Below are 26,616 nucleotides of genomic sequence, written 5' to 3' on the forward strand. Positions count from 1 at the left end.
CTTTCTACTGAACTCCTGGAAAGGTTGTCTGTGCCCACTGTCACCATTCATTCTCCTGTCTGAGCTCATCCACACCACCTCGCCAAGACATCTGTTGCTAAAGTTCCCGCCTATCCCTCATTGCTGAATGCAAAGGTGGGTGGATCCTCAGTTCCCATCTTGCTCAGCCTCTGGGCAGCATGACTCTGCTGTTCTCCCTCCTTGAAATGCCCTCATTCCACCATGTCTCTTGGTTCCCTGGCTCTCAGCTCCTGGGTCCCACCGTCTACCAGCTCCCCTCACTTCCAGACAAGCTGTCTTCTGACTCCTTCCCTGTCTACCACCTGGCTTTGGATGGCATTAATATGCTCCTCAAACTCAAGCTTAGCACGTCTAAACCAAACTCCTGGTTCCCATGCCTTCCAACTATTCCTCTTGCTGTCTTCTCCCCAGCTGCTGGGCGAGGGAGACACAGCGCAGTATACATCTGCTTAGGCTTCTTCTGGATGCTTTTTCTGAAACATCCTGGTCAATACATCAGCACCTCCTGTTGACTCTGACTAGACCCAGAACCCAGCTGCTCCACCTTCACTGCTGATGCCTGGCCGAGGCCATTTTCCCCTCTCCTGGCTCACTCAGTAGCCCCCACAGGTTTTCTTGTCTCCATTCTTGCCCCAATGGCTGATTCATCACATACTGATCATGAGGCCTTTTGAAATATGTCAGAGTGGGGCACAGTGGCACATGCCTGTAATCCAGTGACTTGGGAGGCTGAGGCAAGAGAATCGCAAGTACAAGGCCAGCCTTTGCAACCTAAGAAAACCCTGTCTCAAAAAATTAAAGGTGCTGAGGATGTAGAATGGTCATAAAGCATCCGAGTACCTAGTACCACACACCCAAATTTTAAAATGTAAGTCAGGTGCTGTTGTTCCCCTGCTCAAAACCCTGCTGGGGCTCCCAAGTCCTCAGAGTGGTCAATGAGACCCCCAGGACCTGACCACCCAGGAGTGGGCCACATTCTCCTCCTGGCCTACTCTGCCTCTCTGCTGCTCCTTCTGCCTGAGCCCTGATTTGCTTTATTTTCTGCCTCATAGGATTATACACACAAACATGCAAATACATATTTATACATTTATGACCTGTCTCCTCTATAAAATATAAGCTCCATGAGGGAGGGCAGGGGATTATTTTGTTCCCTACCATATTCTTACTTAGCTGATGCTCAAAAAATAAATATTGATTGACTAAATGAGAGTGCAGGTTCCCGCCCCAGTGCATCTCAAGCATAGTGAGGGTGATGGGCTTGATGCCAGGGATGAGGTGGCAGGATCTGCAAGTCCAGTTCCACGGTCAGTGTCTCCCAGAGATGCTGTCCTACACACCGGGGCCCCGAGGTCCGGGGCTCTGAAGCCAGCCAGCACAACAGGAAGCATGTGGCTGCCATGGGGGCAATGGGCCAGAGCACTGCTGACCACTGCTCCCTGCCAGAAGAGGATTAGTGATAATCCCGACCATTCATCCAGAGCTTTGCAAAGTGTCGTCACACCCGATGGTGCATCTGGGCCACACGGCTGTCCCAGAAGGTGGGCAAAATGAGAACTAGGATCCTCCACATCTGGACAGGACCCCGAGGCACCTGGTTAAGTGTGGCCTGAGGCTGCCAGGAAGTGGCTGGACTGGGTACAGAGTCAGGCTTTCCTGCCCCCCGCTGGCCACTGCATCCTGCCCAGAGCAGTTTCCATCAGGTGAGGTCTCTGAGACAGAATGGACATATTTCCACTCTGAACAAACCACCAAACAAAAAAACACAAATCATTTATTCTTTGGTTGTCTACACAGACACTTAAATACTGTACTGCTGTCATGCAGCTGCCCATGCAGGCCCTGGCATGGTTCTGTGTCCTGAGCCTGCAATCAGTCCCAGAGGGAGCAGCGTCCTGCCACATCCACTCCAAGAGCAGTAGCACCATGCAGAAGGCTGTGAACAGGGTCCCCTTGGCTGGGCAGCAGACCTAAGTTCCCCTGACCCATGGCCCTGAGGGCCGGCCAGTCCAGGGAGTAGGACAGAGTTCCTCCCCGTGGGTTCAATCACCCAGTCACGTGTGAGTTGGGTGCTGTCATAGCTCATCCTTGTGCCTCGACTCACTGCCTGGGGGAGACTCTTCTCCAGGTTGGGAGGGGCCCTGCTGTGCATGCGGGGGCTGCTCCTGGGGCAGGTCCATCTCCTCTGGGCTGAAGAGCATCTTCACCAGGTCGTCTGCCTGCACCCTGTCCTGCAAGGACAAAGCCCGCCCACTCAGAGAGGCCTGGGACCAGGTGCTCATCCTTCTCTGGCCATGGTGCCCTGAACAATTCAGGCTGCCACATGGCCTGAGTTCCCACTTTCCCGCAGGTCCTGTGCCCTGACAAGACAGCTGAGGTGGGGCCCAAGGAGGGAACCAAGAACTCAGCCTCACACCCTACCTGGACCCTGTTTATAGGTAAGGAAGAAGGTCCAGGGGATGAGGAAGCACGACAGTGAAGACGTGACACAGCGGGAGCCCACACCCAGTGTGCCTTTCTTAACTACACTGCTGGCCACGGGCTCTGGGGCAAGAGGACGAGGAACCAGGCCCTTCCAGGAAGTTTACTCAGCACAAATGGGTTCTTACCCGCTCACTATGTCGAGGGTCCAGGGTGAACCACAGGGCGATGGCACAGCGTTGCCCCCTGGTGACAGCCTTCACTCCATGTGGATTTTCAGTGCCTGAAGAAAATCCCACAGCCCTTCCACATTGGGGCTGCACCTCTGCCTAAAGGGGACAAAAAGAAGGCACGCACAGGAGAACAACTCAGAAGAGCCATGTGCTCACTAGGGGCCAGGACTAGAGGCAGCTTCTGCACAGCCTCCCAGAGGTCGGAGTTAACCATCAGTTAAAGGAGCAGCTGACATATCTCAAAGCCACCTGGTTTGGGGAAAGGAAACTGGCCATGAAGAAGCCCAGTGGGTCATTCTGTACACTGCACTTTGGGGATATCAGCTCCAGGAAACAGGATTTCTATCCCTTGGGGATGAGGACAAAGGAACACTTACGGTCACAGTCTTGGCATCCAGTTCCGTAAAGTAAAAGTTTCCTCCATCAAAGTCCCCATTTAGGTAAAGGATGGCACTAGGAAAGGCAGAGACATCCCAACGTGGCCCTTCTCCTCCCGTTCCCCAGGTCGTCGCCTCTACATTCTCTGTTCCAGCAGCTGGAGGGTGGCCTTCCATGGCAAGGAGCCTTTAAGCAGCTTCTCTGAAGCCACAGACAGCTTGTAGCCTTCCAACCTCCACCCTCACTAGAGACTCTGGCTCTTGTCATCAAACCCATGCATGTGGCTACACTCCTCAACAGAAGATCCGCCACTGCTGCCTTCCTATGAGGAGTTGGGAAGAGGGCTGGACTCAAGGGACAGGTGGCCCTGGCCTGTGTGCACACACGTGTGCTGAGAGTGGGCAGGCAGAGTGCAGGGCACCACGGGGCCTCCTCACTTGGCACCTGCTACCACATTCACCTGTAGTCCCGGAAGGTGTAGGCAGGGGGCTCCTTGATGCACACAAGAGTTTCAGCGTTCAGGATGCAGTTGTCCACGTGGACTGGATGGCTGCTGTCCTTCCTCTCAGCTTGTGCTTCTGGGGCCAAGGTAAACGTGTCAGTGCTGGGGCACTGCAGGAGACACCACAGCTCTCCTGTTGGCATGGGGTGGTGCTTCCCCAAATGTGCTTGAGTCCATAGAAATGGTCAATGAACTGAGGGAAGCCAAGGGATATCTCTGGCTAAGTCACAGCTTAGAGGTCACGTCAAGTCTGTAGGGGTGAGTGGGGTGCAGCATGCAGCTCTGTGGGGCTCCAGTGAGGCAGGTCCTGGGCCAAGTGGCCTAACTGTTCATGGCTAGACTTTATGAACTAGGAAGGCTGGGGGAAATGAAGACAAGGACTCAGGAGGTCAGCAGGGTGCAGGGCAGAGTGAGGCAACCCTCAGGCAGGACAGCAGGAGGTGAGGGGAGTCTGAGGGGGAGCAGCGAAGAGCAGCCAGTAAGGGTGAGAAGGTAACTTCAGAGGGGCCTCTGGAATGGGGTTGGCACAGAAACCATGCAGGGAGAGGCATGAAAGGGAATAGATGGGGCTTAGTGTAAAACGCCCACAGACATTTTAACACCAAGCAGGACAACGAGCACACTCTCCTCCAACACAAACCTTCAACAGATCCTGTGACCGGCAGCACTGTCAAGTCACAGCAAATACCTCTGGGGCTGTCTGTCCCCACTTGTCCAGTCACCAGGCCCTGCCCACTCTCCTTGACACCTCTCCTATGGCTTTCTTCTCTCTACTGCTGTCAATGCCTGGTCCACCAGGTCTCTGTGGACTGGCTGTCCTGTCTGGAGTGTGAATTCCTTTCTCTAAATCTCTCAACAAATCTTAGCTTCTAAAAATGAAGGTCTTATTGAGTTCTTCATTGCTTGATGACTCCCCCTGGCTTCTCCTCTACCTTGAGGCTCCATGACACACACAGTCCTGTGTCTGACACGTTCCCAGATTTTCACAGAATTCCAAAGGTCTTGAGGGAGAGGGAAGCCCACTAATCCCTGCCACCTACCTAGGGCATGTCAGTGCCAGGGGCCCTCTGAAGACTATAGCATTACAGAGTCAGCTGTGGGCCACATGTGACCCCTACAGTCTGGCAGTAAGTACCTCACCCCTGCTGATAGCAAAAGGAGTGTGAAAGGGTGAGGGAATGAGGAATAGCCTTGGATCCACTGTGACTTGAACTTGCAACATAGCTCATGATAGACTGAAAGGATAAAGCATAAACTCCAGAATATATCCATAATCTGGCAACTTCCTTAGTTGCCTCAACTACTAGGCCTGTTCCTTTGACCTGCTAATCTCTGGCTAATACATCTTCATTCCCCACTGTGAAGTCCCCAAATGTGTTCATTCTGTAAGCTGCTACCACACCTCTGGGAAGCCTTCCTGCCCCGCGGGTAGGTTGACTGTGTGCTCCAGGCTACCTTCGCTCTCAACAAATTGGGCTCCCCTGAGTTTGTCTGCATTGGTTCCCTCCATGTCCTCAGGGTCCAGCACAGTGTTGGGGCACAGAACGCTCAGGGGAGGCTGCAGGGGTGATGAGACCCACCTTCAATCGCAGTGCGGCACACCAGGTGGGAGTAGGAGAAGTAGAGGGGGGTGTCCAGGCGAAAGTAGGACTCCATGACACGCCGTACCTTCTCTGTCACATTGTAGTACAGGTGGGCACTCTGTAGAGGAACTTTCCCTTCCTGTCCCAGCTGCCAAGAAGATCAGTGGTCAGGTGGTCACATGCCTTGAATGTCCCTTTATGGGCTGCAGGGACACCAAAGCACCAGGCCTGATCCTGCAAGTGCCCCAGGTGAGTATCCCCTACCTGCTGCCAAAGGTATAATCTCTCTGCTCCTCACACCTGAAAACCCCACCATAGTATTCTTTCCCCTCTTTCAAACCTGGTGCGTCCAGCACAGGATACAACCCTCTGGAATCAGTGGTTTTTCAGAAAGCATCCCCGTACCTCTGGGTATCAGTCTTGTCTTGCTCCCCTCATTCCTATCACACTGGTGCTAACAGCCAGAATTCAAGTCACCTCATTTAATATAATTCACCTGTAATCTGTGACAACTAGAATGTCAGCAATAAGACACTTTTTTCTTTTCTACCACTAGCCCCAACTCCTCCCCAAAGTCTCAGCTTCCCCTAGTCCCACCTCCTCAGACAGGTAAAGTCCTCCCTCTTCCTTGGGACATAGTGCCCAGATTGATTTTACCTTGAGGGCTTTGAAGACAGTGACTCCATAGAACTTTTCGCTGGGAGTGTGTGGGGAGGTCTGACCTCGGTAGCCATCTCCTGAAGTTGCTGCTGCCTACAAGGCCCAAAAGACAAGGTGAAGTTAGCCCAGGCAGCTGAGGCCTGATAAGAGGTGGTCAACTGCAGGCAGCAAGGGGCAGGCCAAGGTTCAACACCTAAAAGGCATGTGGAGGGGCGGGATGTTGGACCCCTGGGGAGAAGATGCAGTAGCTGGGCTTCCCTTACATTGGTCAATCTCTGCAGCTCCCGACACTCATTCTCGGAGATCACACCATCCATCACCACCCGCTGGGAACCATTCAAGAGTTTGGAGTTCATGGTAAGACTGATGCCTTCATAAAGCAGGGGACCTCCTGCAGAGCAATGACAGGGGCAAAACCCTGAAGCCTCCTTTTGAGGAACAGAAATTCTAGCTGTTTCCTATTCACCAGAGAAATCTCGCAGTGAGTCACTTCCAAGGTCGGGTGGTCCAGAGGATATAACTTGGCATTGAAATCGAGGTTCAAGTCCTATTCCTGGCTCCACCACCAAATAGCTACTGGCTCTTGGGCCTTCACAAGTTGTTGAGTAAACATAACATACATTTCTAAAACCTAAGCATCAGCATCACAAAGAACTGGCTTTGACTCCTGGACTCTCTAGTTATTAGATAGGTGACATTACCAAGTTATTTAACTTCTCTGAGATTGAATTTCTTTTGGTACCAGGGATTGAATCCAGGGGTATTTCACCACGGAGCCATCTTCCCAGTCCTTTATTTTTAATTTTTTAGCTGCTTTTTAATTTTTTTAAAATTTGAGGCAGGGACTCACTAAGTTGCTTAGAGTCTCACTAAATTGCTGAGGCTGGTCTCAAACTTATGATCCTCCTGCCTTAACCTCTGGAGCTGCCACCATACTCAGCTCTGAGGTTAATTTTAATTAATTATATGTTCTCAGCTTTCAAACTATCCACACCTCATAAGTTTGGTGCCATTTGGTAACAATGAATAAGGTAAGTTCAAATTTCAGCATAGTATTCAGCCCATAGTAAGTACTCAAAAATATTGGTACCATCAACTGGTCCTTATTTTACATAATTTATGTGAAATCAGGATCTCACAATCTGTCCAACTCACCTCTCTGGTAGTTATGAGAAACAAGAGAAAACATAAAAGTTTTCTGAAAATAAAGGAATGCTGGACAGTCTTTTCTCATGCTAATCTTGTTATATACTCACCATTGTCAATTTAACAACAGTAGAGCAAAGGCCAACATATCTCCCTTGTCATTCTATGGTGTCTCCCTGTACTGGGGACATTCTAGAGACTTGATTGAATCCTGCCTATGTGCTGTGGCCTCAGTGAGTGCAAGGCACTGTGCCAGATGAGAGGGGCCAACACCTGAAGAGGGACCTTCCCACAGCCATGCCAACACTCAGCCCCAGCAGACAGCAATGCCTGCAGAAGTTTAGAAGAAAGAGGGAGATGAAGGGAGCCTTTGTGTAGTATATGTGAGGTGGCTTCAGGGTTGGCCATAGCGGGAGGTATGTTAGGAGGAGGGACAGGCACAAACAAAGACGTGAACAGAGGGCAGGCCCAGGGAATAAGGAGCAGCCCCACCTGAAGCAGAGGTGTCCCAGGGGAAGAGCAGAACAAGCGGGTAAAGGGGCAGGAGCAAGGGCTCAAGGCCCAGCACCCACATGTGAGAAGGGGTGAGGACAGACTGAATGAGGAGAGACGAGTGCAGATAAGAGGCGATGCAGCCTAGCAGGCCTCAGGCAATGGGTGGGGGGGCGAAAAGAGGTGGGTAAGGGTGGAAGAGGAGCCAAAGGACGCCGAGATTTTTGAGGCTCTGTAGTAGGATGAGTGGAAGAAGACGGGAAAAAGGAGTTTGGAGTAGGGGACAGATGAGCTTTGTCTTACTAAATACTTCCTGAAGTGAATGCTCTAGGCTAACACTGACACAGGTACCTCACTTCTCAGTCAAAGGCCAGTTCTTAGGGCTCTTGCCAGGAGAAAGTTAGGAAGGACAGAAGCCAGGGCAAGGGTCAGTCCTAACACCTGAGGGACAGGAGACTGGCCCACATTGAGCTGTGTGATGCCGGGGTAGGTGCTGCCTGACAAATGTGGGGAGACCTGTCTGGTTGCCCCATGATTGGACTCCAAGCTCTGTCCTCTCACCTTCCCGGGTGAGCCTGCTCACATCCAATGACTCCTTGGTCTTCTCTTCCACAAGGGTCTCGATCTCCTTCATAAGGTTGCCGATTTCCTGGGAGATGCGGACGGCGGTTTCCCGTTCTGACCTGTGAGCACAGCGGCTCTGAGGACTGTGCTGGGCCAGCCCTGGGCTCCCACCCCAGCTTCCCAGACTGGACCTGCCCGCCCCTGGCCAGGAGTTCCCATCTGCCTGGGCGCAGGAAGCCTCAAGTGCTTGGTCAGTTCCAATCATGCAGTTTCTTCAAGGGCCTCACTTCTGTTTCTCTCGGAGTCTCTTGGGAATCACCTCTTCTGGAGTCCATGAATCCTGAAAGTAGGCCAGGAAAAGTGAATTAGATAGGACAACGCACTCAACTACCTGATCTTCCAAATCTGCACGTGTGAAACAGGGCTCCCAGGAGGAACCTGCCTTCCATTAGGAGCAAGGCGGGAGCCCTGCGAACCTGTCATGCCGAGCTGCCCAGGGCCCCTGCCCAGGGCCCCTTGCCCTGCTCACTGCTCTCACCCTAGGGCCCACAGATCCCTCAACTGGCTCAGCCCCTGGCAGTCTTCTCCCCAGGGTTGTCCAGTGTGCCCCTCCCCCACCCCTCAGTGCTGCCCCTCTTTCTCTGTCCCCTCCCCTGGCTCACCGGATCCACAAAGGGAATTCCAAAGACATCATAAGCAAAGAAAAGCAGCTCCTTCTCCAGCAGGCTGCGCTGTCGGTACTCCTGGGCGCTCTGTGGAAACAAGGGAAGGACTCCCCTAGAGCTCAGGTGCCTTTTGCCCTGAGGGGGGGCCCTCTTTGGCCTCTGTGCTGCCCTCCCTATGACTCAGGTCTCCCCCCACCCCCCTTATTTCTGGTATGTTTGGGACAAAGGACTCTGTGCTCAAGGGTTCCTCCTGCCTGGTGCAAGCAAAGCTCTGAGGGCAGCAATAACCAGGCTTCTCATGAACAGAAACAGCTCCCTTCCTCCCCCTACCCAGCCCCATTAATCTCCAGGACAGAAAATCTGATGCTCCTCAGGAGATGAGGAAACATGCTTCTGCATTCCGAATTCCTCCTTGATTTCTGCAGACACCAACGATCAGGCAGGGGGCCTAGCTGTTGGGCAACTCTCTTTTCATTGTGGGGGGCCCTGAGGACTGAACCCAGGGACACTCTATCACTGAGCCACATTCCTAGTCCTTTTTACTTTTTATTTTGAGACAGGGTCTCACTAAGTGTCTAAGGATGGTCTCCAACTTGTGATCCTTCTGCTTCAGCCTCCTGAGTCCTTGGGCTTACAGGTATGAGCGACCAGACCCAGCTTTGTATTAGTCATTTAATCTTTACAACCACCTCTGGGTTGACACTGTTATCCTCATTTTTCAGAAGAAAAAACTGAGGTACAGAGGGGATCTGTTTAATATGGCTCTATAGGAAACGGGGACCTACATTCAAACCGAGGTCTCTGCTCCTCAGGACCTGTGCCTTCTACTCCACCACCTGCCTCCCTTCAGAATGACCAGACCCTCTCCCTTCCTGAAGACAGGCAGCTGCAGAACTGCTGGGTCCAGCACTCTGGCCTCCCACATGTGCTCACAGGTTCACAGGTAGGGCTTACCCAGGGCAGGGAAACTGAGTCCCCTTTGGGGGTCACATCTTTCCCTGGGTGCCCTTCTAGTCTCCAAGCAGCAGAAGAAGGAAGGAAGAGAAAAAGAAGACATCATTAGTTGAAATAAAAGATGAGGCAGTTCAAGGAGACAGTGCAGAAGGCGCCATTGAGTTCTGTTAGCTACTATAATTACCCAAGAGGAAGATGAAAATTTTCTCCTAAGGACTTTAAATTATTGGCCCCTTCACAAGTGCTGGACACAAAGCCATCTGTGTTATCTCCTTTAACCTTGTTCAACAACTCAATGAGGCCAGGAAGCAAACCCCACTGCTGCCACTTATTCACTCAACCCTGACTTATGGAGTATCAGCTGTGTCAGAACTGTGCCTGAATGGGGACAAAGCAGGGAACAGATTCCAGGCACCACAAGTCAGTCACAGGTCACACTCAAGTTATTTCATCTACATGTCCTCTTCTTCACAGTTGAGGGGCAGCTGTGATGACTAAATAGGATGATGGATGGAGACCACCCTGCATGGTGCTTGGTCTGTATGGGGCTCAACAAATGCTAGCTACCTTCTTTCTAGGAGGAGAGTTCTAGTTAAAAATGGTAGAGTGATCACATGGGTTGTTTTCCCTCCCCTTCTCAGACTCACTAATATGACCATAAAGAAAAGAAGACAAAGGCCTGAAATGCCATCTTAAAGCCAGATGGTCACCATCTAGTGGCCAGAGAGAACAACTACAGGCAAGCAGGACTTCGCATGGGAGGGGCTGGCAAGACTCATGATTCCAGCGCCAGGAAGGAGGAAGCCAGGTTCTTCCCTCAGAGTAGTAGTCTTTGTGCTATAAAGACTGTTCTTGTTTTGGAGTGAGAGGGGAAAAATGCTGAAACATGGGAGAAAACTGACAATGACAGGGAGAAGGTGCGATGGGGAAGAAAAGGGAGAAAACAGGCGAGTGGGTAAAACCTAGCATGAAGAAAACAGTGACAGGCCTTGGCCAGAAGGCATAAGTGTCCCAGGGGATGTGCCAAGAGAGGCAAGAGCAGTCGCCTGACAGTTTTGCTTTCTGCCCTGAATCAGAATGCAGACTGGGTCCAGATGGTGCTGGAGGCCCTGGCATGTTCCCAGTGCGCCCTGTGTTCCTTCTCCTCTGAGTGACAAGCGGAGCCAGTGTGTGCACATGTACCCAGGCATCGCAAGGCCCACTCCCCTACAATGTGCTACTCTCCTGCCCTCTGGTCAGGGTTCAGACTGAAGCAAGTCTCTCACCTGGCGTGGGCTGATGGAGCTGGCCTGTTCTTCTCCAAGCATAGCTGCATAGTAGGCCAGATTCTGGCTCATCACCTCGTCATCGGGGAAAAAGAGGAGGTAGGTCTTGGCACATTCGATAGCCTGTGTATAATTCCCAACTGTAAAGTAAGAAAAAAAAAAAAAAGGCTGAGAGGAGGGGTGTAATCCTGGGTACCAGGAACTACTTAGTGTTCAGTCTCAGCAAAGCTGAAGGCAGGGGCTGGGGAGATAGCTCAGTCAGTAGAGTGCTTGCCTTGTAAGCACAAGGCTCTGGGTTCGATCCCCAACAACCCCCCCCCCCAAAAAAAAAAAAGCTCAAGGCAATGATGACAGGTCAAGGTAGCACCAACTACATAACATGGCAGCCTGATTTGGGGGGAAATTACAGAACACACAAATTATGTAACTGATTTTATGGTATTCAGTGTCAAAGCTGCCTAACATTAAAACAGGAAAGAAATAGAACCTTCTGCATGCCCATATATTTAAAAATTCACAAATAATTCAAATACTTGCCAATATCCTGCCTCAATACATCCAATCATTAGACCAATTTCAGGAATATTCCCATCTTCCTACCTTTTTTTCCTATGGATCTCCAGAGAGAGGGGAAGAATCACCTCTTTGACAGACAGCTCTTATTCACATGTTAGTCTCCTCAACTCAGTTATAGGCATCCTGAGCTCTTGGATATCCTATAATGCTTGGCATACAATAGGAACTCAGCAGGGACCCACTGATTTGTTGGTTTTCTGGATATTGACAGGATCCCTGTGAGTATGGGTGCTATTTAAGGGAGGAGGGCTGGAAATACCCTGTGAGTGGTTTAAACACACCTTAACTTTGTTTTTACTTTTAATTCAAATGTAAAATTAGATTACAAATGTGACAGAAGGGACAAGAGAAAGATGATCTAGAGTCCTCTTCTTCATTTTTCAGGTGGCTGGAAATGGTTTCCTGGGCCACTGGCTTGTAGCAAAGTACCCAGGGGTCACCAGGCATAGGGCTTCCCATACCCACAAAAAGATGCCCAGTGTGTTGACGAGGTACAGTGGCTGTAAGCCCTGCCTGTCCAGCACAGTTTCTTAGTTCGGTGGCAGAGATAGAGGAAGGAAAGTTGGCCTTACTGTTATAGTAGGCAAACTGCAGGTAATTATAATGTGAAGGGAGGAAGTCTTCGAAGGGCTTTTCTCGACTTGGGTGGGAAGCCAGCTCGGTGACACAGTTCTGCTTACAGCTGAGGACCTGTACGTAGTGATCTGAAAGGAATCAAAAAGAGGGAATAACTATGAGGTTCATAAATTAAGGTGAACAAATTCAATTTTTAGTCAGATTACCAAACTTAAGAAACTTAGGAATGAAGTTGTGAATGCCGTACCCACGTTAGCAGGATGCTGACCGGAGAGCACTGGGAGGCCTGGGGAGCCAAACTCTGAACTACCCGTACCTGTGATGGCCTGGAAGAGGTCAGCATTGTAGTCCAGGTAGTTGTAGCCATCATAGTCATAGGGCCCTTCACAGAGGGCGCGGCACTCCTGGTCGGCCACAAAGTACTCTTGCAGAGCTGCCTCTAGGTGGGGCACAGCTTCCTGTGGCTGTTCCTCTGAGTAGAGTCGCACTCCCAGCCGAAACTCATGCTACCGGGAAGAAGGAGCACTCAAAGGCAGCTGCAGAGGAACCCCTCTGCCCTCAGCTGTAACACCTGGATCCTAATTCTTGCTCCTCAGCAATGGATGGGTGGGGTGACCTGGGTGACTGCTACACAATGAGCCTTTGGTAAATGGGCGTTATATGTTCTTTTTGAAATTTATATTTAACTCCTAACACAGGGAAAAGATGAATGGGAATTAATTGTAATTTTCTTGTCTTTTTTTTTTTTTTGGTAGGCCTAAAGGTTTTCAGATTAACACAATTTATACTCAAACATATCTTCTTTTTTTGTTTTGGTGGACCTAGGGATTGAATCCAGGAAAGTTCTGCTACTAAGCTACATTCCCAGCTCTTAATTTTTTTTTTTTTTTTTTAATTTTGAGGCAGGGTATCACCAAGTTGCCTTGGCTGGTTTTGTTTTGGGATCCACGTGTCTCAGCCTCCCAAGTTGCTCGGATTATAGACATGCATCACCATGCCTGGCAGAATCTATAATCTCTCTTGTGGAACAAATTTTTCCTGTTGAACAAAAGATTAAGAACATTGAGGAATACTGTACCAGGTATTATAGTGAAAAATCAAAAACATACGTGACAAAAAAAAATGTCAGTAGTAAATTAATATGGTGTTATACTTAGGATCTGAAATGTCCCCAACAGCTCATATGTAGAAGGCTTGGTTTGCAGTGCAGCCGAGGTGGGGTCTGAAGGTCACTGGATCAAAAGGGCTCTAATCTCATCAAAGGATTAATCCATTGATTCACAGTTTAAATGGGCTATTGGGAGCTGGTGGAAACTTCAGGAGGTGGGGCCTAGTTGGAGGAAGTAGGTCACTGGGGGTGTGGCCCTGAAGGGTATACTTGGTCCCTGGTCCTTTCCTTTTTGTTCTTTTTATAGTACTAGGGATTGAACTCAGGGGCACTTAACCACTGAGCCACATCCCCTTTTTAAATATTTTATTTAGAGACAGGGTCTCATTGAGTTGCTTAGGGCCTCACTAAATTACTGAGGCTGGCTTTGAACTCATGATCCTCCTGCCTCAGGCTCCTGAGCCGCTGGGATTACAGGCACACACCACTGTGCCTAACCCTTTCCTTGTGTTTTCTCTTTGCTTCCTTGCCACCATGAAGTGAGCAGCTTTGCTCCACCACACGCTCCCAGTCACAATATTCTGCCTCACCACTGGCCAATAAACAACAGAACCAAATAATCATTGATTGAAACCTCTGAAACTGTAAGCTCAAATAGTCTTTTTTCCTTTTAAATTGTTTTTCACGGGTATTTTGTCACAGAAAAGGAAGTAACTAACACATATGGTCTCTGCATAAGATGGACTATCATGCAGCCATTAGACATTGTGTTTTTAGCCAGGTATGGTGGTACATGCCTATACCCCCAATTACCTGGGAGGCAGAGGCAGGAGGATCACTGAGTCCAGCAGTTTGGGACTAGGCAACATAGTAAGACCCTGTCTTAAAAAAAAAAAAAAAAAAAAAAAAAAAGTCAGGGGTGGTGGCATACGCACACCTGTAATCCTAGAGATTTGGGAGGCTGAGGCAGGAGGATCACAAGTTGGAGGCCAGCCTCAGCAACTTAGTGAGATCCTATCTCAAAATTTAAAAAAATAAAAATTTTTTAAAGGGCTGGGAATATGGCTGAGTGGTAAAGAGTCATGAGTTCAATCCCCAGTTTTTTTTTTTTTTTTAAAGTGTTTCAAAGAAAATTAGAAGACATGGAAAAAGGTTCATGATAGAATGTTAGTTCAAAAAGATGATGAAGTCAGGTGCACACCTGAGATCAGCTCAGGAGGTTGAGGCAGGAGGATCTCAAGTTGAAAGCCAGCCTCAGAAAAGGCGAGGTGCTAAGCAACTCAGTGAGACTCTGTCTCTAAATAAAATACAAAGTAGAGCTGATTGAGTGCCCCTGAATTCAGTCCATGGTACCCACAACAACAACAAAAAAAAGGATGATGAAGTGATCCCAGATACTTGGGAGGCTGAGGCAGGAGGACTGAAAGGTCACAGCTAGACTTGATAACTTAATAAGACCCTGTCTCAAAAAAAATAAAAATAAAAAGGACCGGGAATGCAGCTGAATGGTAGAACACTTGCCTAGGATACATGAGGTCCTGGAATCAAACCCCAGGACCATAGAAAAAAAATAAAAAAATAAAAAATACATACAAAATATAACACCAAATTAGGTAAAAATTTAGATGTGAAAGAATGGGTTTTCTTAAGGTTATACCAATTAATAGTTTGTGTTTTATATACTTATCTTCTTAATGTTGTGCAGTGAATTCTTGTTACTTCTGTAATCAGAAAGCAATTCTAACAAATATCATTTTAAAATAGAGAGAGAGAAGGGGATAAAGTCTTCTTCACCATATGGGGTTTGGCCTCAAGATCCTTGAAGTCGGCCTCCTTCACTCCAGACATGGTTTGGTAGTAGTCCAGGTTCTGTCGCATCTCCATGTGCTCAGGATTGCCCACAAAGAAGGTATGTGCTGCTGATACAGCTTTCTCCAGCTTGTTTATCTACGGATGAAGCCAGATAATATAATCGTCACATTCAAGCTCTGAAGGTTTGTGTCCAGAAGTACTGTCCACGGTAAACAGGAAATCCCAGTCTCCCTGAGCCTTTTTAAGCCTTCGCTCATCAAGCAGCCCCTGCCAGACCCAGAACACACCCCTATTTGCAGGGACCACGTACCAAGCGTTAGAAGCACAGTGCCCCAGGCAGATTTGCAGCTATTTCCTAAATCAGGCTTAGGGGCTCCCCAAATTCTAAAAGGTAATGTTTCCATACTGTAAACATTCTACTTTAAAACAAAGGCCATATTGTAGGGGGAGCTATGATAACTGAATACTAAAACCACAGTCTCAATAGTCAAATGTATGGACTGAGTTGAAGAAAATCCAAGGCTTCAAAAGAGCAGTTAACAATTACACTGTCTAGCAATTTTCCTGGAAAAAATTCTGCATAACAGAAAATCAAGAGTTTTGGACACATGTTCAGGTTAAAGGGAGGTCTTGTATAAACTCTAGATCTGGGAATCTTCTGACTCAAAGTCTAGGTTCATGAGTTTAAAAGAGATAGCTATAAAAAAAAAATCTGAGGGGAAACAATGTGCTGCAGACCACAAAAGTGCCCACAGTAATGGACTCCAGCATATCAAAGTCACAAGGGTTCATATATAGATACCAGAATAAATCAGAGGATCTAGTAGACTTTGGTGTCAGACAGACCAGCAAGAACTCTAGGTTTAATGACTCACTTGCTGGGCTTTAGATAATTTAAAGTATGTTTCCAAACTCAGTTCCCTAATCTGTCATCTGGAGATAGCACTCATTACCTATCTCATGGAATTTTGTGAGATCAATAAAATTATATACATGTAGCTTCAAACACATGGTGCCCAGCTCAACACAGAAGGTGTTCAATAAATGTTAGCTGGTATCCTTAATATGCTAAGGGGGAAGGGGAAGCACACTAAAGGAGTCAGGCCTGATTATTTGAACCAAGGTAAATAATTCCCATCTCTGTACCTCGGTTTCTTTAACTTCAAGGTTGGAATTTCTCCCATTTATCCTTTTATGGATTTATTCCCCTTTATCTTTCAGCACTGCTCTTTCCTTTCTCTGTTCTTCATTCTCCTCCCTTCATCCAGACCTTCTTTACCTACTAGGCACCTCCCTCACTTCTCTCTGGTGGACACTGGTGGACAAAGGCACAGGTATCTTAATTCCCTGAATTGTTTCCATTGCCCTCACTTTCTCCTTGCAAAGCTTATTCCATGTGGCTTCCAGAATTAGTGCTCTAAAATCCAATCCTGATGACAGCTGTCTGAGATCCAAAGAATTCGCCCCAGAATCTGGCTTCACTGAACTTTCTAGTCTCCTCCTCTGCTGCTGCCCACACATATCCTGACAAACCAATCATAGCAATATATTTTTTTTCCTGGATACATTATGCTTGAGTTTCACTTCTCCTTTTATCTGGAACAGCCATCCTTCTCTCCTGGCCATATTTAGTACAGGCTCAATGTCACCTCTCAAGTCTCTTAATTTCTCAGAGACAAAGTTAGATTCTTCCTCCTTTGTGCTCCCCAAAGCCCTACCTACTACATTCCCTTTTAGTGGGGGATCCTTTAATCCTTAGTAGCAAAGCAAGACAAAACAAAGAGTTCAGCATTTTAATCAGCTGTCAAGAACTGGAATGTAGTAGGTATTCAATAAATGTTTGTCAAAGGATTTTAAGTGGTGCCGTTAAGTGACATGACCAAAGTCACAGTTCAATCATTTTGGATTTAAAAGTCCAGTACTCTTTCAAGCAACCAGGAGGAATGATAGGGTACTGCACAAGCAGAGTACTCTTGCAGAGGTGGAAATCTGAGGTCCTCAAGAGTCTCTGAGTCTCTTTTTAGGTTGAATTGAAGGTCTGTTGAACTATGAATATAACAGATATGCAGCAGACCTCCTTCTTTTTTTCCCTCCTCAATAAAATGAGACTAACAGTAGCATCTACTTCACAGGATACCATAAGGACAAGGGCAAATGAGTTAATAAATGCAGTGCTTCAAACAGCGCGTGGAAGTACATGTGGTCTATCATCACCACACAAGCCTGGAACCCTCTAAGCCCATTTGTACACTTGACTTGGCACTGTGGCATTCCTAAAAACACTTATTATCTTTAGAAACTGGCAGACTAGCCAGAGGGTCCCCCACAGGGAGGGGCCAGGCAGCCCCTGATGGCGACGTGGCAATCCCACGTCCTGAAGGAGCGCTGCAGGAAAAGCATCATTAGAGAATGAACCGGAAGGAAGATACTGTAGAAAGCTCCTGGCTTTTCCACTTGGACACTTACAATGAAATCAGGATGGGAGACCCAACCTGCCGCTTCAGTTCCCTCTTAAGAGTCTTTCCGGGAATAAAAGGTCAAACTTTTCTTGGCCTGGGCCCTAACCCACGCTGGATCTTTGGGGTTAACGTCTGCCCATAAGAACTGGGCGAGGCGGGTACCCTCGCCGGTTCTCTGTTCTCCCTGGGTCCGAGGAGAGCTCCCCAGCCAGGAGGCCACCTCCCTCTCTGCGAACGCTGCCCTGGTCCCCCAGACCCTTATGTCGCCTGCAACCACTCTCCGAAGTACCCCGGGCAGGTCCGCACCTTGAAGTAGGCGACCTGTAGGTAGTTGTAGGGGCTTCGCTTGCGGAACTCCAACTCCAGTTCCTCGCTGAGTGAGTGGGCGGCCGGCGGCCCCAGGCAGCGGCGCAGGCAGGCGGCGCGGCGAAGCAGGCCCCCAAAGAAGCGCAGGTCGTGCAGGGCGGCGGCGCCCGGGGCCTGGGCCGGGCTCGCGGACCAGCCGGGGTCCAGCTCCCACGGCAGGTCGGCGGCACACTGGGTGCGACAGCGCAGGCGGAGGGCGCGCAGGGCGGCCCGTGAGCGCAGCGCCCGCTCCATGCTCAGGACAACCCCGGCCCAGTCCCCACGCGCGTAGGCCGCGGTCCCCTCGGCGAAGAGCAGATCAGGCGCCGCCATGTCCCATCCCGCCTCTGACTCGCCCTCGGCCTGGGAGGCGGTGGCAATCGCCAGCAGTGTGGTCAGCAGCCTCCACAAGGGAGCCGCCATCACCTCCCCAGACTTAGCAGGACCACAAGCCACCAGCTGCTGAGGACCGGGTCCCACCCCCGACAAGGTCCCGCCCCTGGGAGAAGCCCCGCCTCCCAAGAAGGCGACGCATGCGCAGGAGGTTCATACACCTTCTTGCTATCAACGTGGTCCCCGCCCCTCAGCTCAACCCTGTGGTTGGTCTGAGTCCCGCTTTCGCGTTCAGGCCGCGCCCAGTCGCTCTGACGCCCTAAGGCTCGGGAACACGGAGGCTCCGCCCACAGTCGTTGTGCGCACGCTCTTTCGCCAAGGGGTGAGGAGCGTGGGCCCCAGTCATGGAGAATGCTGTGCCGTTGGTCCAGGAAGAGAAAAGCACTGATAGTCCGGGAGTGCAGGCGGCGGCGGCAGGTCAGGGAGGTGTGGGGGCTGGAAGTCGGCCTGGGGAAAGGAGTCCCCGCGGGGCAGCTAGTCTCTGGGGTTCTGCGGGAGGCTGAGGGCGGGAGCTCACGGCCTGTATTCCTGGGTGTGTGTCGCAGGAGCCCTGGTGGAGCTCACCCCGACCCCCGGCGGCCTGGCTTTGGTGAGCCCCTACCACACCCACCGGGTCGGGGACCCCTTAGACCTCGTGGCGCTCGCAGAGCAGGTGCAGAAGGTGAGGAGGCGCGGCTGGGAAAGTGAATACCCGTCTTCGTTTGCAGTTTGCTCTGCGTGTTTTGGTTTGGATCTGACAGCCACTGAGAGTGGAGTAGCATTTGTTCTTGTCGCTTTGTGAGTCGGTTGCCTGACTCAAACTCTGATCTGAGACTAAAGACACCCTCGACTGCAACTAGAGTGCCCATAACCTCCTTTCCTGGGAAGGTTTGCAAAACATTCTCAGTACTCTATTTCATTTAAACCTTAGCACATCCTTATGAGGTAGACAGTACAGAAGTTCTCCCCTTGTGATGCGTGAAGAACACTCTAACCCTAACCCAGATTCTTCAGGGATGCATACTTCTTGTTCAGTTATGCTGCTTCCCATAATTTTTTTTTTTTTTTTTTTTTTTGGCGGTGCTGGGAATTGACCCCAGGGCGTTGTGCTTGCCTTGCAAGCACTCTACCAACTGAGCTATATCCCCAGCCCCCCCCCATAAGATCTTTAGGTTTACCTGAGAGCTTATAGAATTTAACATATTCTAGGAAGGTTAGGACTCTTTAAGTTTTGCCCTGTATACAGTATTCACTGGACACAGTATTCTTAGGCTCAGAGCTTACACCTTGATTGCCAAAATAGGTAAAATAAAGAGAAAATGCAAAATAACGGGAAAAGCACTGGAAGTTTGGACACACTTCTTTCTACATTTTTTTTTTTTTTTTAAATAGTAAAAACAGCCTTCGTTGGTTGCAATAAGAATGGAAGAGAGAGCATAGGACAGCTTTCCCTCTTGGGGTGGCATTCGCAGACTAGGTAGTCGACTTTCACTCTTAGCACATTTTTTATTGGTGCATTATAGTTGTATAGAATGATGGGATTTGCTACATATTTGTACATATTTGCACATAATATAACAATATAATTTGGCTAATATCACTCCCCAACACTTCTCTCCTCCTTCCTCTAAATTTATTTATTGATACTGGGAACTCAACCCAGTGGCATTTTACAACTGAGCTACATTTCCATCCCTTTTTTAAAATTTTTGAGACAGGGTCTGTTATGGTTTGGATGTGAGGTGTCCCCCAAAACCTTATGTGTGAGACAATGCAAGATGGTTTAGAGGAAAAATGATGGATGTTATGAGAGCCTGAACCCAATCAGTGAATTAATCCTCTGACAGGATCAATTGAGCAGTAACTGAAGGTGGGTAGGACGACTGGAGGAGGTGGGCATTGGTGCTGCACCTTTGGGGTATATATTTTGTATCTGGTGAGTGGAGTCTCTCTCTGCTCTCAGATCATCATGTGAGCCACTTCGCCTCACCACACTCTTCCAACATGATGTTCTGCCTCACATTGATCCTCACAGAGTGGAGCCTGCTATCTATAGATTGAGACCTCTGAAACTGTGAGCCTCCAAGGAAACTTTTCCTCCTCTACAGTTGTTCCAGTCTGGTCTTTTAATCACAGCAACAAAAAAGCTGACTAAAACAGGGTCTCAGTAAGATGCTTAGGGCCTTGCTAAGTTGCTGAGGCTGTCCCTGAACTTGTGATTTGCCTGCGGAATTGCTGGAATTACAGGCCTGAATTTCTTCAGTGTAACTGGTCTTTGAGAAGCTGAAGGAAAAACACTCTAAAGACAAACATTGAATCAAGCGCAGTTACTGTGTACTGAAATGTACTTTCTAGCAAAACTGACCTCTGACACCCTATTTAATGTTTGTTCAGGAAACTTGGGAGGCTTGGTATGGAGGCCTGAATTTTAGACTCAAACTGATCTATGTTCAAATCCTTCAACTGCCGTTTATTAGCCATGGAACTTTTAGTTTGCTTCACCTCTCTAAGTCTTAATTCCTAAAATGAAAAAAATAGTGTTGTCATCTCCCAAGATATCATGAGAGTTAAATTCTGATGATATGAAGATCCATTTGGGGCCAGTGTTAATTCTTAGTAATAATAAGTACTTTTCCCTTTGTTTCTGTTTTAATTAGCTTCTTTGGTTTACAAGGAAAAGATTTACTGCTACCACTTTAAGAAAAAGATTTCTTATAAGGCTGCTTTCAACATTGATCTTAGCTCCAGAATCTACCTGCTCTCTCTCTGGCTATATGGCTCCTTTGTCCTGGGAACAAAATGCAAATTCTTTTACCATGGTCCACAAGGCCCTGCAAGATCCATACCCCACCCCCATTCAAATGACAGTGTTGTTAATTAAATTTGACCTGGCTATACATACATTCCAATTCCTTTAATTCTCACCACTTCCTGTTACTTAATTCATTTGTTATCGTTGACCTGCTGTGGTCAAATAATTATGGCACATCAGTATTTTGAATGCATATGGTACTAGCTTTAATTATTCTTATTTTTGTTGTTAGTATTATTTATTGGAGCTATGCTGTAAAATAAGGTAGCCACCAGCCACATATTGCTGTTGAACAGTTGGATTGTGTAGTTAGTGTGACTGAGGAACTGAAGTTTTCATTTAACTTAATTTAAATTTTAAAACCTGATAATTGATTCAGTTATTGGAATTTAAATGTATTTGGACAATTTGAGTATGTGAGTCAACTTCTTCAAATATGAATTTTGTGAGGTCTAAATACAGGCCAGTTATTTCTTTTAATGTATATATATTTTTAGATGTTGATGGACCTTTATATTATTCATTTATTTACATGTGGTGCTGAGACTTGAACCCAGTGCCTCACACATGCTAGGCAAATGCTCTACCACTGAGCCACAACTTCAGCCCTCACAGGTCAAGTATTTTGAATGAACATATAGCATCCAAATTGAGATGTGCTGAGTATAAAATGTACGCATTTTGGAAACTTACTATGAAATGTAAAATAACTCATTAGTAATTTTTGAAATGTTGATTACAGGTTGAAAGGAAAATGTTTTTGATATATTGGTCAAATATATAATTAGAATTAATTTTATGTATTTTACTTTTAATGTGGTTAGTAGAAAATTTAAAACTTCATATGTGACTTGTCGCTTGTTTCTGCTGGACATCTGTATCAGACTGTAGCCTTGACAAAAGTAGAGACTGCTCTCTTGTGTTTGCCAGTGCATTGAGGGCCTAAACATGTATTTGTGGAACAGATAAATGATTGACTCCATTTACTTGTATCATTTCTCTTTATGTATAGCACTTGACTTATGCCTTTTATCTTGAGATTCTTCAACAAACCAGTAAATTCTCTTAATATTCCTTAGTTCAAGTTAAACTCTGAATTTTTTTTTTCCCTAGCCTAATTGTGTACCACAGGAAGTCAACTTCTTGAAAGTAAGCTGGGAGGTTTTGATGGATTTCTGATGCCGGAGTGATAATCCTTTTGAGTAAATGAATTGGTCACACTAGTCTCTCCTGGCTTTGAGAGTTTTATGGTCTATTTTAAGCAAGTTCTATAGCCTTCAGTTGTATTTCTTGGCACATAATGGGAGATCTTATGTGCATATCATAACTTTCTGTCAGGTATACATGTAATGCAGTCTTTGTGTGTGTGTGTGTGTGTGTGTGTGTGTGTGGTATTAGAAGTTTCAAGTATTATGCAAGAACTGAGCTAAACCCCACCCCATTTTTGTGCCAGTGGGGATTGAACCCAGGGATGCTGTACCACTGAGCTACAGCCCCAGCCCTTTTTAATTTTTATTTTGAGATAGGTTGACACTCAGTCACTGAGGCTGGCCTTAAACTTGTTTTCCTCCTGCTTCATCCTCCTGAGTAGCTGGAGTTACAGGCATGCACCACCATGGACAGCTAATCTTTTTTTCTTTTTTCTCCCAAGAGGAGCATAGATATGTTGCCCAGGCTGACCTTGAACTCCTGGGCTCAAATGATCCCCCTTCCTCAGCCTTTTAAGTAGCTGAATCTATAGTTATGTGCCATGGTATCTGCCTTCATAATGTAGTCTTTAAAAATACATTTTGAATATCAATTAGAAATGGAACAGTAAGTTAAAATTTAGGGCTGGGGTTGTAGCTCAGTCGTAGAGTGCTTGCCTAGCATGTGTGAGGCACTGTTTGATCCTCAGCACTACATAAAAATAAATAAATTAAATAAAGGTATTGTGTCCATCTACAACTAAAAAAAAATTTAAATATTTAAGTAGGTATGAAGTAAGTATTTCAACTGAGGTAAAGTGTCGGATTAACAGATCTTATCATCTGCAAGTGTCTTTTGATTATCATTGTACGAACCATTACTGATTTAGAAATGTTTAAATATGAGATAAAAAATGGGAGTCCTGAGAAATACATGGGATTAGCCATGCAGAAAGCAAGGGGGAAATATATTAGATGGAGGGAAGACATATTCAGTATATTTGGTAGCAAGAGGGTAGGACCTGTTAGAGGACCAAAGAAATCAGTATGGCTAGAGTTCAGAGTGAAAACAATGGAAATAGACAAGATGGAGCACTTAAATCTGTGGTCTGGGGTCTCATCAGGGTGGGCTTCTCATAGGCAGTACTGTTTGAGCTGGACCTTGGGATGGGAAGGAATTTATGTGGCAATAATGAGAATGAGAAGTACTTTAGGCATAAGTAAAGATGTTGACATAACTCTTCACATTGGGATCTAAATAAGAACATCAGAAGTCTTTTCCTTTCTCACCCTGCAGTTCCGTTTTCTCTTACCTACAGGCTGATGAATTCATTCGAGCAAATGCCACCAACAAATTGACAGTCATAGCCGAGCAGATCCAACATTTGCAAGATCAAGCCAGGAAGGTAAGGAAAGATTTTTAGTTAAGGAAAGACTTTTAGGCAGACTTTCATTTCCTTTCTTCCTTCCTTCTGTCCTTCCCTTCCTCTACTTCCTCCTTTTTCTTCCCTCCCTCCCCTCTTCTCTCCCTCCCAGTACTGGGGACTGAACTCAGGGTACTCTACCACTGAGCCACATCCCAGCCCTATTCATTTTTTTATTTTGAGACAGGGTTTTGCTAAATTGCTGAGTTGCTGAGGCTGGCCTTGAACTTGCAATCTTCCTGCCTTAGCCTCCTGAGCAGTTGTGATTACAGGTGTGCATGACTATGCCCAACTTCATTTTCTTTATTTAGTTTACAAGATTGCTTATTTGTCTTCAGTACCTCCAAGAAATGTAGAGGTTTTGAGTGAAATAGAAAGAAAAATCCTAAGAGGTTATATTAGTCTGTTTTGTGTCACTGTGTGAAATATCTGATGCAGGTTAACTTTATTAACAAAACACGTTTATTTAACTCATAGTTTTGGAAATTCAGTCACGGTGCTGGCTTGCTCAGTTCTGGGGAGATCCTTCTTGGCTATGTCTGTCATGGCAGCAGTGTGTGTGGGAGGAGAAATCTTATCTTCCAATAGGAAAGCAGAGAGATTTTCAGGACTCAGGCTTTCATAAAGTCTGTTTTCTTTTTTTAATCCCCCCCCCCCCCCCCAGTGCTGGGGATTGAACCCAGGGCCTTGTGCTTGCAAGGCAAGCACTCTGCCAACTGAGCTATCTCCCCAGCCCTCAGGCTTTTATAGCAACATGTTCTCACACTCTGAAGAAGTCCCTCCAGAAGACAGTATTCCCTTCTGAGAGCAGCATTCCCAGTAACCTAGGGACCTCCTACTAGGTTCCAGCTCTTCCATTAGCTCTCATATCACCACACTGGTGGCCAAACTCCCAGGACATGGACCTTTGGAAGATAAATGGCAGCTAAACCATAGCAGAGGTTAAGAATACGATTTTTGTTTTGTTTTTGTAACAGGAGAAAATTCAATGACATAAAGCCTTTCAAAGGAAGAATATGTGTTCATTTACAAAAGAAGTATACTTACCACAAAAAAAGAGGAAAGAAACTTAAGAACCACCCAAACTCAGTAATGCTCAACACTTTGAAATGTAATTATTCTAAAGTCATTTTCTTCAGCATAGTAGCAAAATTTAATTTTATTTCTTCAGAATCATCTGGTTGCCAGCAGTGATTCATTGCTGTGGGGGAACAAGATGCCGAGTGTTGCAGTTTTCACATTTTGACTGTGATGAACCCTGAGCATCAGTGCTTGTTACCTCCAATCTTTCATCTGTTGCACCTCTGTGGTTTGTAGGTACTGGAAGATGCCCACAGAGATGCTGACTTGCACCGTGTAGCTTGTAATATGGTGAAAAAACCTGGCAACATTTACTATCTTTATAAACGGGAGAGTGGTCAGCAATACTTTTCCATTATTTCTCCAAAGGTAAGAACATTTACTCTTCATCCCAAAATCTACTCCAGTATTTGAGAAATTCTTGGCATGTGTGTATGAAAATGTAGACATAGATATTGGTAAATTTTTGCCTAGAAAAATGGGGGTGGTGGGATCCCAGACCTAACTCTAAACCATGTGCATATGTTAAAATTACTTCATTTATTTATTAAGGGAGTATCTGATGTATAATGTAACTGCTTTTCAAGGATGGTTCTGACTAGTCTGAAGTGAAAAGCCAAAATAGAAATTTGTGGCATAAACAGGAAGAGAACTCAGTTTACTTACATCCTGCTCTGATCAGAACCCACTCCTTTGCCTTCTCTAGGAATGGGGGACTGGTTGTCCACATGACTTTCTTGGTGCCTACAAGCTACAGCATGACTTGTCCTGGACTCCCTATGAGGACATTGAGAAGCAAGATGCTAAAATCAGCCTAATGGACAAGCTGCTGAACCAACCAGTGGCCCTGCCCTCCTGCACTGAACCCACCTTCCAGGGATTGACTCACTGAGCTTGGACTCTGGCCAGAGCTCTCACAACAAGAGCCTGACTATTACCTCCTTGTTTCCCCTGTTCTCTGCATTGATGGGACAGGGTCATAGGAACTGAGGACTTGTAGGTGAATCAAGAACTTCTTGGAAGGAGACCCTATGTGAATGTAAATGCTTTTGTTTTTATTACTGTTAGTTGGTAAAATTTCAGCTCTTCAGGAGCTGTTGAATTGAGAGGCTCTGCTTATCAGCTAACTTGACAGCTGGAGTTGATCTCAGTTCCTTGATATTTTGACCTCTGCAAGATGGCAGCTTTCTTCATCAAAACAGAAAAGAGAAGAGTCTGCTAGCAGGATAGGAATTATAATCTTACATAGCCCATTCACAGATGTGATGTCACCTTTGCTGTATTCTGTTGGTTAGAAACAAGTCAGTAGGCCAGTCTACACTCAAAGGAGGGAATTATACACAGGCATGAATACCAGAAGGCAGGGACCACTGCATCATTGAATAGATCTTCAAATTTGTCTGTTGTAGTGCTCAGTTGAGAGGAAAAAAGAAAAATCAGTTCAGGCTAAAAGAGGCGGTATTACAAAGTAGGGGAGTGCAATGATGTTGAAGTCAAAGATCTGGACTCGACTCTCCACTCTGACAAAATAACTTACCAGCTGGCATTCCTGCTTCCCTGCTATCCCCTCTCCAGTTCATTCTGCGTATAGTCAGGTTGATTCTTTGAAAATGCAGATTACCCTCACCACTGACATTTCCAACCACTGGAACTGGAGAGCAGTGATTCAGACGAGAACCACAGTAATCGTGCTGATGCGCTTCCTGAACTGACATTCAGGTAGTGCCATTCCTTTCCTGTTTAAGCTAATGACCAGGCTTAGGAAAGGCTAGTGGCAGTGTGAGTTAGTCAGAATGGGGGACTAGGACCCAGTGATTATGTGCTGTTACTACTTTTCATTCAACCATCCATCCGTCCACCCAGTAATTCTGTAAGTATTAAGCACCTTCAGGTTCCAGGTTCTAAAGTATAATACAGCTGAAATTGGGCCCTATTCACAGGAGTGCACAGTCCCAGTAGGCGAGGAAGCAACCTAGTGACC

The 26,616-nt window shown here is 47.0% G+C and overlaps 2 protein-coding genes across 3 annotated transcripts; one reads left to right on the forward strand and one right to left on the reverse strand.

The window, feature by feature from the left end:
- Positions 1 to 1,779: 1,779 nt before the first annotated feature.
- On the reverse strand, positions 1,780 to 18,248 carry P3H1 (prolyl 3-hydroxylase 1). 2 transcript variants are annotated; one of them, XM_079112244.1, is made up of 15 exons: positions 17,722 to 18,248; positions 14,939 to 15,091; positions 12,353 to 12,542; positions 12,033 to 12,164; positions 10,885 to 11,024; positions 8,663 to 8,752; positions 8,288 to 8,340; positions 7,998 to 8,119; positions 6,062 to 6,189; positions 5,796 to 5,891; positions 5,136 to 5,286; positions 3,514 to 3,628; positions 3,053 to 3,128; positions 2,631 to 2,771; positions 1,780 to 2,252 (listed from the first exon to the last, which is right to left on the reverse strand). In XM_079112244.1, exons 1-15 carry the CDS (start codon positions 18,181 to 18,183, stop codon positions 2,097 to 2,099), a joined length of 2,205 nt encoding a protein of 734 aa, XP_078968370.1. In that variant the 5' UTR covers positions 18,184 to 18,248; the 3' UTR covers positions 1,780 to 2,096. The 2 variants fall into 2 exon arrangements, with proteins under 2 accessions (XP_078968370.1, XP_078968369.1); XM_079112243.1 differs by having other exon boundaries at positions 3,514 to 3,631.
- Positions 18,249 to 18,435: 187 nt separating this feature from the next.
- LOC306662067 (uncharacterized protein C1orf50 homolog) lies at positions 18,436 to 25,704 on the forward strand. The gene is made up of 5 exons (XM_079141549.1): positions 18,436 to 18,579; positions 18,699 to 18,814; positions 23,451 to 23,537; positions 24,873 to 25,004; positions 25,342 to 25,704. Exons 1-5 carry the CDS (start codon positions 18,498 to 18,500, stop codon positions 25,525 to 25,527), a joined length of 603 nt encoding a protein of 200 aa, XP_078997675.1. The 5' UTR covers positions 18,436 to 18,497; the 3' UTR covers positions 25,528 to 25,704.
- Positions 25,705 to 26,616: the final 912 nt, after the last annotated feature.

Source organism: Sciurus vulgaris, assembly GCF_902686455.1.
Source record: "Sciurus vulgaris genome assembly, chromosome: 1".
Classification (NCBI taxonomy): Eukaryota; Metazoa; Chordata; class Mammalia; order Rodentia; family Sciuridae; genus Sciurus; species Sciurus vulgaris.